General features: G+C 37.2%; 1 protein-coding gene across 1 annotated transcript in view; it reads right to left on the bottom strand.

Annotated features, from left to right (window-relative positions):
- The window catches only part of ntng1b (netrin g1b), a 74,240-nt gene that overhangs the window by 30,900 nt on the left and 22,762 nt on the right, over positions 1–20,578 (bottom strand). Inside the window, exon 2 of the mRNA XM_079818512.1 lies at positions 4,094–4,737. Within this exon, the coding sequence (XP_079674638.1) occupies positions 4,094–4,737 (644 nt within the window). The remainder of the gene's footprint in view (positions 1–4,093; positions 4,738–20,578) is intronic.

The following is a 20,578-nucleotide window of genomic DNA, read 5'->3' as shown; positions in this document are numbered from 1 at the left end:
CAAATGAATAACTACACAATCCTGGTCAAAAAACCTCTGAAATATTCTTCTCTGTGTCAGATTTTTTGGGGATTCAATTGAATTGAAAACCCACAGGCAGTAGAAGATATTGGATGTACCTGTATTCCCCTCTGATTTGCCTCAGGAACTAATAAATGGCAAAATATGGTGACTGCAAAGAAGCAGAAGCCTCAGACTGAACACTTATTTAATCGTAAACAATAAGTTGTTTGCTGAAACATGCATCACTTTTCCTTCCTTACCATTACCTAAAGAATTTATTTTGCTCATATGTGAAAGAGTCATTTTTCGAAATAAGTCAAAAGACTTTCTTCTTGCATTGTTAAAAGAGATCAAAGAATTTCACTCTTTTTATCACAGAATCGGTTTGCCAGTAAATTTTAATTGATGCATTGCATTTACGGTCTTATTGAGTGAAACAGAAAGCAGTATTTTTGAAGTATGATGACTCAATTGTAGCTTTTAATGAACTCAAGACTTCCTGTGAGGATAATTTGGACTAGACTTTGCAAGCCATAGTTCATAAGGAGACTATAGGTGGAGATTCTTCCCAACATCAAGCACTCCACCCTCCATTCCTCCCTCTTCTCACCGACTCTCAACACATCAAAGACAAACAACAGCAGCCCCACATGCCTTCATTAAGACATAGATCAGCCACTTATCTCCTCTTTGCTCTATTTTAAGTTCCACACATGAACGTGAGGGGTGCTGACAAACTACATTGTTTTTTTCCCAACGGCCTTCAAAGTTGACAATCGATCTGAATCACCCTTTTTATATATATATATTTGTCTGGTGTGCAGAATTCTGTTATTGACAAAAGACATTTTGTTAATGAATTTGGACATGCAAATGAGGATAAATAATTATTTTCACATTTGGGTGAAACAAAGTCTAATCTAGAATTCCAAAATGGGCTCTAACGTTTTAACATTGTACTGTTTACACTACAGTGAAGCTGTTTGGATCAGGTAAAACAATTTGCCAAATGTCAAACGTGTTCTTGTTTTATTCATTTATGCCTCAGTGATGGACCATGTGCATGATTTCCCAGGCCTAACTCAAGATTTGTCGGCTCATTCAACTCAATAAGCAAACAATTCTTGACACAGGAGGAGTCTTGTCTGCTGTGGTGTGCGTGTATATGACTTCCTTTGAACTATAAAATGAGTTTGAAATATTGTGCAATGGGTCTTCAAATGAAAACGTATCAGTCTAGTGTTCTCCAAACTCTAAAGGTGTGCAATATAAAGGATCAAAAACCATGCGCCACCATCTACATAAAATACCCCTCAGTAATCATTACAGATGCAAAGTCATATTAATGTCGCCCAACAGGCACACTTGCATGGTGATGTGTCCCCAGTGGTTATTATTTAATCAGCAGTAAATGGTCTTAATTAGTAGATTAGTCTCTTTCCAATTAGCTCACTCCGTAATTGTCCTAATCTACCACTGCAGTCCTTTGAATCCTAATTTAGAGTTGTGCATTTAGATTCACAAGGGACCTATCAAACGTGTCATTATGAACCAAGTTATTCTCACATAAACCAACTGCTTATGAGCCATTCCGGCCCAATTTGGAGAGCAGCTGCTGTGTTTGTGTTTCTATTGTGCCGTCATTTGACTTGTGAAGACATTGTGAATTCAAGCTGCACTTTTTGCTCTTTTTATGCAAGCTGAATGAGACCTTTGAGGTCCATTTGATTCTTTATTGCCCATTGCAATGTCCCTCATTCAGCTTGACTTCTAATTTTAGAGCAGAATGAGAGTGGTCACTCATTATACTTATTCTGTCATTTGACACAATGTGGAGCCCTGCAAAAGAGCCAGGACTACATGCATAAAACGTGGCATAATTTCATCCTGAAAGTGTGTGTGCAAACAGCAGAGCTTTTAGATTTATAAAACCAACTTTGGCATATTATGCGCATGGTTTATTTTATAAATCTTGGCTCTGAAGTAACCGCAGTGACCTTTTGGCATTGTTAATATGCAGTTTGTTTCTTGCCCACTGGAGGCGCCAGATTCTGTGCTGGGTTCATTTTATAAATCTTGTCCCTAAAGTAACAGTTCATTTCCTGGCCACTGGAGGCGAACAAATCATGTTTGCATCTAGGAAGTCATGTTTGCGTCTTTATCGTGTTTCTTTATTGTGTTAATGAGTTTCTGCAAATGCGTCTTTATTCTGTAAATGAGTTTCCGCTGTAATTTATGCAACCCAGGCTCAATGGAAAAAACGTGCCTGTGTTGACATTTCTGTGAATTGATATTATGTTGCTTCTTGCATGATTTTCAACACAAGTGTTGAAATGTACTGTGATTGGTGCTAAAAGCACATTCGCTTTTAACCGAAATGGATGAATGTGAATTTGGCACATTTTATTACGTTAGGTGCTGTACGTATCGTGGTAGTTCAGAAAGGTCTCTAAAAAGTTATTGCTCTATCACATACACTCCTTCACTAAACCCTAACCTAAAACCGATAGAGTTTATAAACAGTGTTGGGGAAAGTTACTTTGAAAAGTAATGCACTACAATATTGCGTTACTCCCATAAAAAGTAACTAATTGAGTTACTTAGTTACTTTTTAAGAAAAGTAATGTGTTACGTTACTTTTGTGTTACTTTTTCTCACCTGGGCTGGGCTTGTTTTTGTTTTTGTTTATAACAAAAAAGTTATATTTTTGTGCAATGGTAAAGACCTCTTCATACCAAAATTGAAATAATAAGCCCCAGGCTGAGGTACAAATGCAAATTCACACATGAACAGTAGAGGACGCAGCTCTGCTGTGCTTCCATTCTGGATAATGGTAGAATAGGATAAAGGAGAAAAAAGTTTTACCAATAAAAACAAAAAATCTAGTAATTTTCATCGTCAAAGGTCAGCAGCAAGACATTGGTAAATTAAATATAAAGGTAGATTATGCATAAAAATAGTTGTTTTATTTAACATTTAGTTATTGGAGGTTTGCATAGTACTCTGATTTTGCATTTGACAGATTTTATTCATTTTGAGGAGTACAAAATCTTTATTGTGCAAGTGAGATAAATAAATGCTCACATTTAGTCTGGAACTACAATAACCCTCATGTTTACACACAACACCTCTGCACTTATTTTTCTGAACATGGGGGCAGGAGAGCTGTCAATCAAATTAATGTGAAAAAGTAATGTGTTACTTTACTAGTTACTTGGAAAAAGTAATATTATCACGTCACGTAACTCAAGTTACTTGTAATGCGTTACCCCCAACACTGTTTATAAAAACAAACATGAGTTAAAAGCACATTTTAGCTTGTTTCCAGAAGTCTTTGACATTTTTTTAAAATCATGACTAATGTTTCACGGGGGTCGCTGTGCATCGCAAGTACATATAATGTTATATAATGTTGGGGAGTAACTAATTACATGTAACTATATAACGTAATTTAATTACAAAATAAATATAACTGTAATTACTTACAGTTATTGAGAATAAATTTGTAATGAAATTACAGTTACTTATGAAAATGTTAATGATTACAAAGGGGGTTACAGCTAAATATTTTCTGTAAAAAGCTAGGATATGTTGAATAATATTAATTTGTTGCTTTGCCAGTTTTTGATGTGCACAATGCCTTCTGTATTTAAAGGCCGTTTAGTAATATGATGCTATTCTGATGCTTTTGATTGGCTCTCTTGTTTGAATTGGAAGAGTACCACTTCTGCCAATTACATCAATCCACATTGCCGCTGAAATCTTTAGGCTACAACTTGTCTGAGAGTCTTGCCACCATGGCAAGTGATAAAAAGGCGTTTCAGTGCTGGAAATTAGAAAAGTAATCAAAAAGTAATAAAATGTAATGAGTTACATTACTTTAATAAAGTAATTGGAAAAGTTACACTACTTAATACATTTTTAATAGGGTAATTTGTAATCTGTAACCTATTACATTTCCAAAGTAACCCTTGGAATGAATTATTATTAATATCAATTTTTAGTTTAAAAAATATATATTTTTAGTTTTAAGCAAAAATACTTCGAAGGAAAACCAATGATAGGCATGTTCTGTTAAATTAAGACTTACCTGCCCTGCACTTTGATGTCAGAGATGGCGTAGAAGTATCTAGAGAGGTTGTTCTCATCCACCATTGTGGCTCCGGTGGCAGGCCGTAGAAGTCTGATGCGAAGGTCAGTGAGGGTGAAGAAATCCCTTAGGTTCTTGGTGGTGTCCAGCTGCCCATACAGAGAAGCCATGTTGTGCAGTCTCGGACCAGCAAGAAGGGCGAAGCGGTCTTTGATCTCAAAGCGTACAGTTTTGTCGTACTTCCACACATAGCCCGTTGAATAGACCTCAGTGCAGATGATTTCTAGCATACTGCTTTGGGTCAGCTGATGTACTGCTTTTGGCTCCATAGTAAAGGCATCCAAACAGTCAGCGGCGTAAAACTGATAGGGCTGCCACGTACGGCCGTAATCCAGAGACTTCTCCAAGACTAATTGCTCAGGTCGGCCAGACTCGAAGGTAAGGACAATGTCATCTGTGAGTTCTATTGTTTTGTTCCAGGACAGTGTGATGTTGACCTGAAGGGGCTTCGGATATTTCTTCCAGGAGGTCGACTGCCAGAATGTAGTGGGGTTTCGTCCTTCAGAGTCAAACATGAGCTTGGGCGGGTGGGCCAGCTCCTCGGTTTCAGCGTCGCATTCGTTATTACACATATACGGGTTTTCCTGAAACACACACACAGACCGAATTTGTTAATTATGCAGTTCGCTAATAGTAACAGGTGTCCAGCTAGACACTGGCACTCATTTGAGGTGAACAGAGGCAACCCACACTGAGATGTTTGATTCTCCACATGAATCACGATGTTAATGAACATATTCTTTGGTGAAAACACTTCAGTCTCTATTAACACAATAAGTTGGACGTTTTCCTGAGGTGACTGCTGAGTATGGTGCTCAGAATGGCCATTGCGTGCATTCGGAGTGGTGTGTCTCACGAGAGCTGCTCAGCGGTTACCCGCTTGCTCGCTACCACCCAAATTGCTAATGTAATTGATATTCTTGCTTGTTGGCCAGTTGGAATGGGAGTGGAATTCCGATGAGTGAAGTTGAAGGTACACACAGAGCTCCATGCATTTTTCATGTGTCTGTGTCTGCCCTGCACTGCTGAGCCGCTGTTTCTCAGATCAACTTTTTCATTAACATTCAGCACACCTCTGAGCCATAGCACAAATGACAATCAGCCATGAACTTTGAGGAGACGGCCATTAATTTCCTTCTTGTATACATGTTTGATCGGCTGCAATTGTCATAAATCTTGTTTTGTTTCAGGCACAAACAGTGGCGGAATGCAATTACAAAAGATGCATAACATCTAACGGCTCTTGGGACAAAAGATTCAGCTTTGTTTGTGGAATAATTTTATCCCCATCGCTGCTGTCAGTGGAAGAACTGACAGATTGTGATGCTTCCTCACATCAAATTAATTATCTACTCTGCGTTGTTGGATCAAAATGTGTTTCCCTTGTTTGTTTCGTCCAGGAATGTTCACAGGGAGATTGGATCTTAGATGCTGTGCCTAGCAAAGACTGCTTTGCCCGGGCGCAAGTCTTTAGTGAGGCAGAGAGATCACATCTACTTTAACGAAAAATTCCTTTACTGGTTTTCATGTCATTCCAAACCCATATACTGGTTTCCATAACACACAAAAATATAAATTTCTGAAGAATCTTTACACATTTCTTGCCATACAAGGAAAGTTGGTAGTAACCAGGGGGTTTCAATAACAGTGAAACATGTAATAACAGAAACTCCTCTAAATGTCCAACTACAACATAACTGAACATTAAACATTAACATAAACTACCAACATCTTTCCCTTTACTGAAAAACAAATACAATAACACTAAATCCCTAAATTTACTCTCCTAATGCAGTCTCTTGCAAAGTATGCTGGGAACCACAGATCCACTGGGCTGTATTTCTCGTCGGCAATGGCTCTATGATCTACTTAGGCCTACGATGCTTTTGGGAAACGCAGACCAGTTAGTTATGTCAAAAAATTATTAATGTAGTTTTAACACAAATGAATGAAGTATATTAGGTGGATTGAACACAAATAAATTAAGTTGTGGAAAAATGTTATATTGTGTTCATTTAGCTAATTTTAATTCATTAAACTGAACAAGAGGCAAAAAAAAGTGTATGAGTGTATGTTTGTTTTATAATGTCAATTGTGATTTTCACTTTGATACAACCTAATGTGTATAATAACCTCAAATCAAAATTTCTCATTGAAGCAAAATGTGCAGATCAGACAAACACAAACACATTATTTTTCTTCTTTGTGCTTCAGAGCAGATGTCCTGTATCTGACACGAATCATGAGCCTCTATAGGGCTGGTGCAGTCGTAGTGCGCATGTGTCAAATGTGTCCATCCTGAGTTTTATTGGAAATTGTATAATGGGTCAATGTAAACAGCATTGTTTTATGCTACATAAACCTGATTGAATTAGGTTACATCAACAAAATGTGAATTTATAGGTAGAATCGAGTATAAATACCTACTAAAAGCAACAACTGCATGTTCTTTTACAGTGTACTTTATACAATGTATGTTCCACGATGAAAAATAAGGTGGATAGAAATGGATACTTAGCTTTTATATAATTCTTTATATTAAATCAATTAATTCACTTCATTTTCACAGTTTTTATTTTTTAATCCAATTAAAATTCCAATTTTACACAACCATGTCTTCTATTGCAGGTGTATAAGGAACAAGATGTAGATAGCACACAAGCCCTACTCTTTCTTTCTTTCTTTCTTTCTTTCTTTCTTTCTTTCTTTCTTTCTTTCTTTCTTTCTTTCTTTCTTTCTTTCTTTCTTTCTTTCTTTCTTTCTTTCTTTCTTTCTTTCTTTCTTTCTTTCTTTCTGTAAACAGTCATTTGGCAAGGGCAATATAATGATTTTGGCAATATAATGATTCTTCAAAAACATCAAATTTTGTGTCGCACAGAAAATACATATGGGTTTAAGAACAACACGAGGGAGATGAGGGTCATTTTTGGCTGAAATCTTCTTTTAAGTCTTCATGTTACTGAATCATCAGTCCCCCTCTGTCTGCATTTAAAGTAGAAGACATTTACCACCTGCGCACACATACTATCATTGATTTCTTCCTCCACCACAATCCAACACTTACATGCCATGATATAGACAACACTGAGTGGCTTAATGTGACAAAGAGGGCCAGACCTTCCACTGGATTCTCCTGCAGTGGCTCCCTGACCAAAAGCTGCTGCCTTATCACGATCAATACGCTCTCTCCTCTTAACACTTGGGGATAGAGTGACCAGTGTTGAAGGTGGCCATTGAAAAATCGATGTAGATTATATCCTATTCCACAAATGGTCTGTGTTAGAGGAGGACAGACAGTGCAGTGGTGCTCATTAGAATAGCTGACATCTCCATCAGCAGCACTGGACCACAACATTAATTTCCAAAGCTGCTCTCTATTAATCCTTGCTGATTAGAGTACCGCCATAGAAGTGTGCATCACAGACACTTCAACATAAAGGTCATGTTAGACCGGTCGCTAATGAGGTCCTGCCTCATAAAGCCAAAGGGGCAATCCAATATTGTGTCTCGGATAGCGGTCCAGTGGTTTGAACTAGAGATGTTAGGGCATTCATCATACGATCGTGTGTTAATTGAGAATTGGCGAGTGCCAATGAAAGCGTTCAATGTTATTACCCCAACTGACCCAGAGCAGAAAAACAGGTTGTAAATTTCAAACCTAAAATGAATTATGGTACAGAACCAGGGGCGGGTCTAGACAATTTTTCGTGGGGGGGCCAGGCTGGGGCACAGACTCAGAGAGGGGTGGCACATTTAAATACATGTAAACAGTGAACCAGTATAAATAGCCCTACACTGGAGGTAATAATACTGTATATTATTGATAACAAAATGTATTATAATGAGTGAAAATGAATTAAAAATGAGCAACTTCAAATTTGATATGAAATAACAAATAACTCAACAGTAGTAGAAGAACATGGGTTGTGGTAAATGCAATGCAAGCATGATTGTTTTCCATCATAATTGTATATAGTTGTAAACAAGATGGACCAACATAATTGACAAGAGTAGAAATGCTTTTGAGCTCAACAAGAAGCTGTAGCAGTGTTTATTCATATTTATATTACATTATAAATATATTATATTTGTTTCCCACAGGATTTTTTGAGACTGTGCTGGGTAGACATTGGTCCCTCTAGGCTAGGGGTTGCTCCCCAAAAGAAAATTGTTCATTTTAAATTTAAATGCATAAATCTGGTGCATTTTGAGAGAAAAATTAAGTGACTAGATCCATAAAGAAATTTGTTTTTTGTAAACAATTTTGTACTTTAGTAGTAATTTATTTATTGGTTGCATAGATATGAATGGTGATGGTATAGGGCACATAAATGATAGTTCATAAATGGTAAAACATGGAGAGTATGCATTCAAACCATCAAAAATATACAGCAAAAGAGGTTACCTTCGTTGAATTAACTTATTTCTAGAATAATTAGTGGGGGCCTGTAATACATTTATTATGTGAATATTTAGGCTATAGGGTCTTACTGTTCAAATTACTCATGGTTCAGTCTGTATGTGCTATATTCAGGGAAAAAATAACTACTGTCAAATAAAAATAAAGAAAATAAAAACAAATAATCTAACTATGCAAAAGCACAAATAAATACAATCAGAGCAAAGATACTTATAAAATAAACAGTGCTTTTCAGGTTTTTCTGGTAGATCTAACATTAGTTCTCAGAAATGGAATATCAGTAATCAAATGTAAAATTGCATTGCATAGCCTATTTGACTGTATAAATTAAAGACTGTTATTAAAGTTATAAAAGCTAAAGCAGTGAGTGATTTCCTTGTCTTATGTAGTTTGATTAACATTAAAAACACAGACAGCAGGAATATTAGTTTGCTAGAATACTCAAGACGCTCATGTTGACAATTTTTGTGTGAATTTGTCCGTTTAGGCGGAAGACTTTAAAGAGAACTCAATATTTGCTCGCTATCTGAGACGCGGGTTTGCGCGCTTCGGATGAGCACACACACACACACACACACACACACACACACACACACACACACACACACACACACACTTCTCACAGCGCGCACAACTTCTCATTCGCGTCTTCTAGCTCCTGAATTGGCTTAGTTTTAGTTTATTTTTGTGTTCAAATGTTTTTTTATAAGCTTTAAAGTAGAGAAACCAACCACCGCACTTCGCCGTCCGTTTGCGCCCACTAGTTACTCCGGATAGCAACACGTGACGGTAGAGTGGTTCCTCTCCAGTGCAGAGGCGCTCCACAACCACCACAACAACAACAGGGGGATGGATGAGTGCAGTGGCCACTTGCATGCATACAATAAAATATAAATAAATCAATGCTCTGTAAAATATTAGTTTTAGTTAAGAAAACCGCTGGAACTATTTGTAAAGAATTAATACTGACAAGTCCAACAACATATTACCTTCCGACTCTGATGGGTGGGGGGGCACTTGGGGTGGCCAATTACATTTTGGGGGTGGCCCGTGCCACCCCAGGCCCCCCTCTGGCCCCGCCCCTGTACAGAACTAGAAGATTAATATACATATGGTACCTAATGTCACAAACTCATTTTTAATCATTTGGCCTTCAATTAAGTATACAAATTATTGCACTATTGTGTTTTTATTGTTTTTGTGATAACACTGAACACATCATCATCTTTTGTCATTCTGACAACTGAATCTAAATTCTGTTGAACAATAGTAACATTTCAACTTCATTAAGATGATAATTTTTATCAAAACATACTTTGATCATTATTTTGATTCCTACATCAAAAGATGAATTAAGACATCATAGCAACAAAAACTTTGACAAAAAAATTGTCACTACTGTTCAAAGGCTTTGGGTCAGTAATAATTTTTGTAAAACTTTTGAATATAGATGCATTAAATTGATTAAAAAAGAGTTACAGTAAAAGCTGCTAAAAAAATCAGCTTTGTCATCACAGGAATAAATTGCATCTTAAAAAGTATTAAAATAGAACACATTATTTTAAATTGGGATATTATTTCATAATTTAACGTCTTTTTTGTATTTTTGATAAAATAAATGCAGTTTTTAATGAGCATAAGGGACATCTTACTGACCGCCAATTTTGGACAAGGGAATACGCTTTTAAACTAATGCAAATATTGTGTTTTTTGTCTAATAATGCTGTATCATATAGATTTAGTGCAGTAACTCTAGAAAACAAAACTCTGTGATAGACATGAAGGTTGTGAGACTGACAGGCCGAGCCCCCTTGATGTGGTCCGGGACAGGGTATGTGGATGAGGAACGTAAATTCATTGCCCAGTGTCAGCAGGGCCTGATGAATAGGTCCAAGCTGCCCCACAAATCAGCTGATGTGACAAATGTTTGAGAATCGCCCCCCAGATCACAGACCGAAGCCTCTAGATTGCCCATTCCTTCTATGCACAGAATCACTACCTGAAACCAAGTTATTAAAGAACAAATTGTTGATAAAATGCACTGAAAACCATGTATGCAATTTCAATGTTTTATATAATGAAAAGAAATGGCTTTTCAATTAAATATAGCAGTAGTGGAGGTTGTGTGATTCACGGTTTAGACTCTGATCAAGGGAATGCCTGAGGAAGTCTGGCTTCAACGTCATGTCTGATTAATTGTCTTTATTAATCTCTCTTTTTTTTCTGTCTAGACAAAGACAGGATATGCTCCTTGAGGAATTTACAAAGGAACAGTGTCAATATTTCACTTACAATTCAGTTTCTTCAAACATGGAAACCTTTGGCATTGATTATAATGCACTAAAATTATTTGACATTGCATTCCCAACAATTACATTGGATTGCATTTCCATTCATCTCAATGGCAGGTACTCGACTACAGTGTAACTAAAACTATTAAAAATGGGTTTCGTTAATTGAAATAAAATAAAATATAAATATTAGATGAAAAGCTTAAACAAAAAATTAAAATGAGAACTGTTGGCCTATGAACTAACTGAAATAAAAATAAATTGTAGCTAAATAGAAAAAGAAAACAATAACAATGACAAAAACACAACAAATTTACTAAAGCTTAAACTAAAATGAAAACTGAAAATATAAAACTAAAAGTTAATTGAAAATATTAATAAATACTATAATAGTTAGTAACCTATATAATTAAACAAAAATAACAGTGCTCTGCTGATGCAGGACCCTCCAGAATTAAAATCTGCCATAAAAAAAGAAAATTAGTTATACTATATACACTATATTGCCAAAAGTTTTGAGACAACTGCCTTTACATGCACATGAACTTTAATGACATCCCATTCTTAATCCGTAGGGTTTTTATATGGAGTTGGCCCACACTTTGCAGCTATAACAGCGTCAACTCTTCTGGGAAGGCTTTCCACAAGGTTTAGGAGTGTGTTTATGGGAATTTTTTACCATTCTTCTAGAAGTGCATTTGTGAGGTCAGGCACTGATGTTGGACGAGAAGGTCTGGCTCACAGTCTCCGCTCTTATTCCTCCCAAAGGTGTTCTAGGTCAGGATTCTGTGCAGGCCAGTCAAGTTCCTCCACACTAAACTCGCTCATCCATGTCTTTATGGACCTTGCTTTGTGCACTGGTGCGCAGTGATGTTGGAACTGGAAGGGGCCATCCCCAAACTGTTCCCACAAAGTTGGGAGCATGAAAGTGTCCAAAATGTCTTATGAGTTCCTTTCACTGGAACTTAAGGGGCCATGCCCAACCCCTGAAAAAAAACCCCACACCATAATCACCCCTCCACCAAACTTTACACTTGGCACAATGCAGTCAGACAAGTACCATTCTCCTGGCACCGCCAAACCCAGATTTGTCCATTGGATTGCCAGACAGAGAAGCGTAATTTGTCACTCCAGAGAACACGTCTCCACTGCTCTAGAGTCAAGTGGCGGCGTGCTTTACTCCACTGCATCTGACGGTTTGCATTGCACTTGGTGATGTAAGGCTTGGATGCAGCTGCTCGGCCATGGAAACACATTCAATGAAGCTCTCTACACACTGTTCTTGAGTTAATCTGAAAGCCACACGAAGTTTGGAGGTCTGTAGCTATTGACTCTGCAGAAAGTTGGCGACTTCTGCGGACTGTGCGCCTCAGCATGCGCTGACCCCGCTCTGTGATTTTTTTATGTGGCCTACCACTTTGTGGCTGAGTTGCTGTTGTTCCCAATTGCTTCCACTTTGTTATAATACCACTAATAGTTGACCGTGGAATATTAGTAGTGAGGAAATTTTGCGAATGGACTTATTGCACAGGTGGCAACCTATCACTGTACCATGCTTGAATTCACTGAGCTCCTGAGAGTGTCCCATTCTTTCACAAATGTTTGTAGAAGCAGTCTGCATGCCCAGGTGCTTGATTGTATACACCTGTGGCCATAGAAGTGATTGGAACACCTGAATTCAAGGATTTCAATGGGTGTCCCAATACTTTTGGTAATATAGTATATGTTGGTTACAAAAAAGTGCTTAGTCAGAATACAGCTTATGTTAAAAGTTCCCCTATTATGCTTTTTCAATGTTATATTTCATGCAGTGTGCAGGTAAAAGGTCTGCAAAGTTTTAAATATCAAATAAAGTAATTGTCTCCTAAAAGAAAGAATTGATCATCAGCAATTCCAGTTTCACTTCCTGTTACATACCTACGTAACAAATCTAAATAATTCCAGCCTATGGTCTCTATTGGCTTATAGTCTCCATTAAGGTCTACTTTTGCCCGCCTTCAAACACTAGTTGTAGCTGAGACTGGAAGAGTTTGTCTCGTTTTGTCGGCATGTTGAGAAGATGCTATGAATCAACTGTGCACGCACTTCCAAAGGACGAGGGCTGGCACTGGAATTGATACGAAAAAACCAATGCCATCTGTTCATATCACTGTGTATCAAGTACTGAGGAAGCCTCTAGAGCTAAAATTCAGATATGGTAATAGGTGTTTTGTTTCCAACACACACTGTAAGCGGTAGACCAATCACAAAAGACTGGGCCAACTGACCAAATCATATCCGAATATGCTTTCCAAAAGGAGGGGTTTAAAGAGACTGAATCTTTGAACGAACCGTTTTCAAACTCTTTGAGAAATGAGATTATGTGCAATGTATATTATGAGAAAATCAAAGTGCATGTAATCCTATTGTAGAAAACATTCAAAGCAAAATTAGGAACCTTTAAAAAAGTATAATATAGGGACACTTTAAATGGCGATAGTGAACTTATTTTGGTATTTACCAACAGTGAGTAACGGCAGCATGCTAACCAGCCAAGCCTTGACCCTCTTGTTATGACACCACTGAGTCAAACTGCTTCTCCAGGTCACCCCACTCTCTGATTTCTTCCTTATCTGCTCTCCAGAAAAGGTCTTTCTGCACTATGAGAAGGATTCAATTACAACAAGGGTCTTCACAAGCAACTATATGAGATTGAGTCCCCAATCTCTCCCAGAGGAACAAAATTGCTAAGGCTTATATTGATGTAGGGTTATTGGTTAGCCCAGAATCACAAGGATACATCACATCCTGCCTCACACAGACCTAAAGCAAGGTTTCGACGGCTGAAACTAATGCAGACTCTGTCAAGGTATGGCAATCTTAGCTATGTCTATGGTGATGTTGAGCCACGCTGGCTGGAGGGGCCTGATAATGGAGAGGGCTGAGAGGAGGGACAGTGAGAGATTGTAGGTGCTGGCGATTTGACAGAAACTCAATAGCACTTTAATGGTCCATAGTCATCGGGGTGCTTTACTGCATTGCAGGACTTACCCCACTGACCACGGGAGAAATGAAGCAAAGCGGTGGTGAACTCTGAAGCCAGCGAGTCCTGCACACGCTGCAGAATAAGATCTGTGGCGTAGGCCTGACAGATTGCCAATAGGATATGTGGAAATCACTTCATTGGCCGTAAAATGAAAACATTATGATAAGATCCTGGGCCAAGTAAATCCCTGCAGGATCTCAGCGTGTTAAATATCTGTGGCATTAGGTCACATAGGAAGCTCAGATTTGATCAGGTGCACAAAAAAAGAGATTTGAACAGTTGTGCTTCCATTAAATACACTACCATTCAAAAGTTTGGTTAAAAAAAAAAAATCCTGAAAAAAATATTATTAAAAAAAACTATTGATAATAATGTTTTGAAAGCACCAAATCAGCATATTAAAATGATATCTGAAGGATCATGTGACATTGAAGACTTGAGTAATGGCTGATGAAAATTCAGCTTTGCCATCACAGGAATACATTTCATTTTAAAGGGGTCCTATTATGCCCTTTTACAAAGTCCTGGTTTTGTTTTTGGGATATACTAGAATATGCTTTCATTGTTCAAAAAACACATTCTTTTTCACATATTTTATATTATTGCTGGACCTCTCTCTAGAGTCTGGCCCGAATGCGCCATTTAGTTCTGGTTTCGATGAAGCCCCTCCTTCCGAAAGACGAAATATGTTGTGATTGGTTAGCTGGCCTGGTGTGTTGGGATTTGCACCGGTTAGTGCGGGTTTTGGAAATGTCATGCCCTTACCATAACCGCAAGCTTTAATCAGATGTAAATATTAAGGATGGTGTCAATTTCAAACAAATTCAAGCCTGATTCAGACTTTTTTTTTCTTTTCTTTTAATTTCTTATACATTTTAGATTGAGCCAAAGAGTGTGGGCCAACTCCATATTAACCGTTACGGATTAAGAATTAAAGTCATTAAAGTTCATGAACATGTAAAGGCAGGTGTTCCAAAACTTTTGGCAGTATGGTGCATATTAAAATAGAAAACAGCAAACCAAACCAAAAAGATAAAACAACATCAACAAACATGTTAAATATGAATAATGCAATATCCAACACATATCAGGCGAACTTAATTCATGGTTGTAAATATTCTATTATTAATGTATTGGTTCTATTTTTGCAGTGTTGTGCAATAAAGCCCCACCCACAACAAAATCTCATTGGACTGAAGTATCTCTCCTCATGTATATGAATCATCCAACATCCATGAGGAGAGACTTATTTTAGAAGTTTAGAAACATCTGATATTTCATAACAACATTTTCCACACGGAAAACCATAAAGGATGCCATCTGGAGAAGCAATCCAAAGTCATAACAATAGGTTGGTGTGTATTTTATGCTGTGCAGACTGTTGCGAATTCGAGATGGTGCACACAAACACCGAACTCTTCCACACGCTGTTCTGATTTTGTTTGTGTTGGAGCATTTTCTCGTTTAGTGTAGGGCGATAAATTGCTTGTCTCGTCTGGTTAGGACACGGTGTTGTTTTAATGATTTGACGTGCGCGGTGGAAGCAGTGGTTGCATCTAAGCAGAAGTGTACACATTGCTGTCTTTCCTCCATGCCATGCAGTGTGCCCTTTAGTATAAAGACTTTGAGAAAGCAGGGACTCTGAAAACAGCAGAAGGAGCCCGAGCTTTGAAGTGAACTGAAAATCAAGTGCAACATGTTGTTAAGCTTCAGACTAATTGGGATTCACAGAGCATACAGAGAACAGGAGAACTTTACATTAATTAACAACTGGCCTCATTATCTATCCCATGGGGCTTCGTCCGGCTTGGGTAAACTTATCACCACTTCATTATCCAGAGGGGGTGGAAGAGGCCGGATGCACCAAGCAGTCAGAATTCAATCAACAGTTCTTCCCACCACTTCACTGTGCTAGTCGTCTGTCTATCGTGTTTAACAGCACATGGAGTTGGGTTGAGATGACTTGTTTCCTGGTTTGATAGATTTTTATGTGTTTTATCATTACCTGCTTTCCCTTAAGTACTAAATTCATCTTCATGAGCGGATAATGTTAGATTAATAATGCTCCAATGTCTGTGTCAGCCTGGATCTGCATTTCTGTATAAAAATGTTCAAGAACCGTCTTGCATTAACTCACTTTAATCAATTGAACAAGCAGCACAAATCTATTTTTCCAGTGTATACTAAAACGTTTTTTTATTTTTTTATTTACTAATTGTTTGAAGCCAAGTTGTTGCATGAAATTGATCTACATTTAAATACAGATACTATGTACACTTACTGTTTCTCAGTTATACCATATGATTAACTTGTTTTTATCAGCAATATGCAAAGTGAGGAACGCATGAAGCAAATCCCGCAATGCACATCATAATATTCATTTTGCAAAATGCACAAATGCAAGGCTATGAATATTTTTGAAAACTATAGTTTGTTTTGTATGCACTAACAACCAGATTTTTTTAATGACATGACCAATGATATGCAATTAATTAAATTCCTTTTATTTTACAGTAGTGTCCTTGTTACATATGTTACATGTACTTACTCCAGTAATAACAGTAAAATATAGCTGCAAGCAGCCATTGAGGGGCCAAGCCCTTGTGGCTTTTGTTTTGGCCTGTTTGGATATTTTGGATGTATGTTTTTTTTATTTTTTATCATGAATTTCACTGCACAGTTCACATGGTTTAAAGCTTGCTAAACACTGGATTTGATTAAGCAATCTTGCCAGCATGCCACTCATACAACGGTTTGTTTAATTTTACAACGACTTGAGTTTTTGAAGGCAGAACCACAGCTATATCCACGGATGGCATGACACGAGGAATCCATAGACACCAAGGATATGATTTTCTGACAAACTGTTCAGAAGTTATGAGCAAAAAAAGCTAATTTCCATATCTCATGACCTGTAGGTTCCCAAAATTTGGCATGGACCACATCATGGATCCGATGAAGCATACCAATTTTCGTTTTTATTGATCAAAGTTTGGCCTAGATACAGCCTCAGAACTAATTTTGGGTCGACCTCGTTAAGTTTGTGACGTAATACATTTTTTTTTACCAGTAGGACAAAAATGTATGTGCATTCATTTCTATGCAACTCGGTCCAAAGATCATCTCTGCCAAGTTTTGTAAGAATTGGACAAATTTTGAAGGAAGAGTCGCAAAAAAACGTAACACTGTACTTTTCAAAATGGCCATTACTGTAATGGGCAGAGTCTTAATGTAAGATGTTGAATGTGTTCAGCATGATGAGAGGAATCGGGTGTACTAAGTTTTATTTTTCTAGATCAAATGGTTAAAAAGTTATAATTTTTAATTTTTGAACTGGTGGTGGCGCTATAGAGTTGGTCCAAGAGACTCCAAATTTGGTCCAATTACTGTTTATTACCATCCCTACAACTGTGCCAAATGTCATCATTTTCTCATGTTCCGTTGATAGGGCTGCCATAGACTCCCATTCAGGAAAAATAATAAGAGGGGCTTGGCCCCTAATTATGCATAATTACATGCAACCAAACCTAATCCTATCATAACCCTATAGTAAGTACATGTAGTTAGTTAATATTACTCAGTACTTAAATAACCCTGCTTGGGTAAATCATAATTATAACAAAAATAGTAAATTATGAGATACTAAATGCCCTTTTATGTCAAAAATGTGATATGTGTCATAATTTTGACTTTTATCTCATAATTATGACCTTGTATCTCATAATTTTAACATTTTGTCATAGTTATGATTTACAAAAGTGTGTTTTTTTTATGTGGCAGAATAGGCTTCCTTATGCTTACAACAGGAGCATTGCATTTTTAATTGTGAAAAATGCAAGCAATTGATGGATGTCATGCCCCATTGCGGCTGTCATAAATCTATACTCTTTCATGGTGCACAAGGTGTCCTTGAGGTTCATGTGTGGCCCAGCCAGTGACCTCTGAGCCCATCACCTCCATTGTTCACCCATTCCACAAGATAGCTGTTATGGTTGCACTCCTTGAACTTTCACCCCCCCCCCACCCCCGTGTGCCTCTTTGTTATCTTATTGTATAAAGTCATAGTCAAACTCTGAGTCATTTCAGCTCTACCCCCTCAGTGTTGTTTGACGCGATACAGGGGTAGTTTCTGTTAAACAAGTGACCCTCAGTAATAATTTAAATATGTCACACTTATGAAGAGAATTATACAAAAGACTCAGCTGATTAACCATCTGACTATTCATGTATTCTTGATTGCCACTTTAATGCAGGGTTAGTCATAGAAATTTCATAGCATGATTAATGAGCTGTTTCTCAAATCAACTCAGTTCTAGTGGAGAAATTGAAGATGGGTTTAAGCAGTGTGACTCATTCTGATTAATATTATGTCCCCACTTACTCACACCGCACTGATGTTGAAGATCCCATTAGATCCTTTTCCCAGAATCTTTTTGACTCTAGATCTCAAGGTTTGGCTGGCTATGCCCTGTCAGCCTCGGTCAGCCCTAGCTGCTTGTATAGATTCTGTAAATAAACTATCTGCTTCTTTTTAGCATATTTCTCTATTCATGGTTAGTTATTAACTAATAGCTATTTATTCTACCTTTTTTTTTCTCAAGAAAAATCCATCCATTTTTCAAACTGCTTGTCCTATATAGGATTGCGGGTGCAAGAAACATACTATTTATAGTATTGTGTTTACCAAAGTGTTGGGCCTACAACATGCTCTTTTGAAAATGTAAAGGTATTATTATTTGTAAATTTTTGTGCTTTATGTTTTTGAACGTTGCACTGATTTAATGGGCGCTTGCATTATACTTTACACATCTTTGTTGATTACAATGATTACAATGATAAAATGTTACTGCTTGTTAGTGTTAAGCCCCGTTTCCACCAAAATTAAAATCCATCGTGGTCTAAAGTACCGTGAAGAGACTTTCCAGAGCCCACTGGATTTCGTCCTCCGCAAATAAGCTAAATAAAGCCTGAACCTCGTCGTCTGTCCAACTCCATTGTCGATTTGAATAGCAAACTCTTACTGCACGCACCAGACTTTTAGGTTGAAATAAAATGCTGCATGAGCTCAACCAATCAGCATGTTCAGCGCCCAAGTCCCACCCCTGAAAGTTCCTGAACTTTGAAAAAGTACTACCTCACAAGCAGGGCCGTTTTGAGGGGGAAATCTTTACCTGGAACTTTATTTAGGTTCCTGCGGTCGAAACACACCAAGTACCACCCCAAAGTCCATAGTTCCTGGGGAAAGTTCCCGCGGTGGAAACACGGCTTTAGAAAGTTAAAGCGAAATAATGCTTTACTTTTGAAAATGGGTAGTGGGGTTGTAGGCTACCAGAGGGGGTCCACCGTCTTCTTGTGGTGCCATCGACCAGCATTGTCATTACATTATTTTAATGCAGCTTCCCCAGCTAATAACAACGTATTCTAAGAATGTTTTGCTAACATTCTCATAAGTTATGAAAACATTCTTTTTGAATGTTCCCTGAACATGTTTTTAAAATGTCTTTGTTCTTGGATACATCTAGGGACATTCAATTTTGTAATTCTGTGAACATTATGAGAATGTTACTTTTGAATGTTCTCTGATTAAAAAACAAAAAATGAAAAAAAGGTTAGAACAACATCCAACTAAACATTCCATGAATGATTTTGAGAACATTATTAAAGACTTTGGACAAACATTTTATTAATGTTACTGGAAGAACATTTGTATATAACTTTGAGAGAACCTTGTCAGAACGTCAACCAAAGTTCTGAGAACGTTCTCTGTTGGGTCAGAGTGATTAGTCACATGATATTGGCATCTCTTGGTCCCTTGAGCAAAGATGCCACATTTACAATCGTGTACTTCGGGTTCTGTGTCATCTGAACAACTGCCATTGACATGAATGGGAATGTAAACGATAGCTTTCTCCAGGTATTAAAGACCAGATCAATCCCAGTTTATTTTTCTAAGAAGCTCTCCATATATGCAATTCTACCTACAAATATGCAAATATCTGCAAATATTTCTTAACAACAGCCTATTTTACACATCTCATGTGTAAGGTGTTTTCACAAGGCTACATGAAGTTACTAATAGATTTAGGGGAGAATCCTTTTTTAGCTTCCAATTAATACTACAAATTGCAAGGCTGTCACCACCTTGTATTAATGCACAAAGGAATATGCAGTTATTTTCAACCTAATGTTTAAGTGCTACATCTGTGGTGTGCTGCCAAATTTGACAATGATAATTTCAACATTTCCCTCAGTTTTAAGGAGCTAGGAAATGCATTTACAAAAAATGTAACTGTTACAATCAACCACTTTTCCATCCAAACGCCCTCTCCTAAGTATATCTCCCATCAGTTTTGTTGTTGAAAACTAAAACTAGGCCTAATAAAGTTTTTTTTGTTGTTAATATAAATAAAGCTGAAATAAAATTAATTATCAATAAAATTAAACAGGATTAGATTGCATCTTTTTAAGCAGCGTTAATACTTAAAATATGCCCCAGCCACTGCTAATTTAGTTCCTTGAGTTCCTTACCGAACCAGGGGCAATAATAATTCAAATAATAATAATAATAATAATATAAACATTTATTTGAAAATAATATTATAATGTTGTGTAGTCTATAATACTAGTCAGTTTTACTGATTGAGAGATTTATTCACAATGGAATAATTACTTTATAATTTTATTGGAGT

Source organism: Gobio gobio, assembly GCF_949357685.1.
Source record: "Gobio gobio genome assembly, chromosome: 6".
NCBI lineage: Eukaryota > Metazoa > Chordata > Actinopteri > Cypriniformes > Gobionidae > Gobio > Gobio gobio.
The sequence above is the reverse complement of the archived record's forward strand: the minus strand, read 5'-3'. Positions and strand labels throughout refer to the sequence as shown.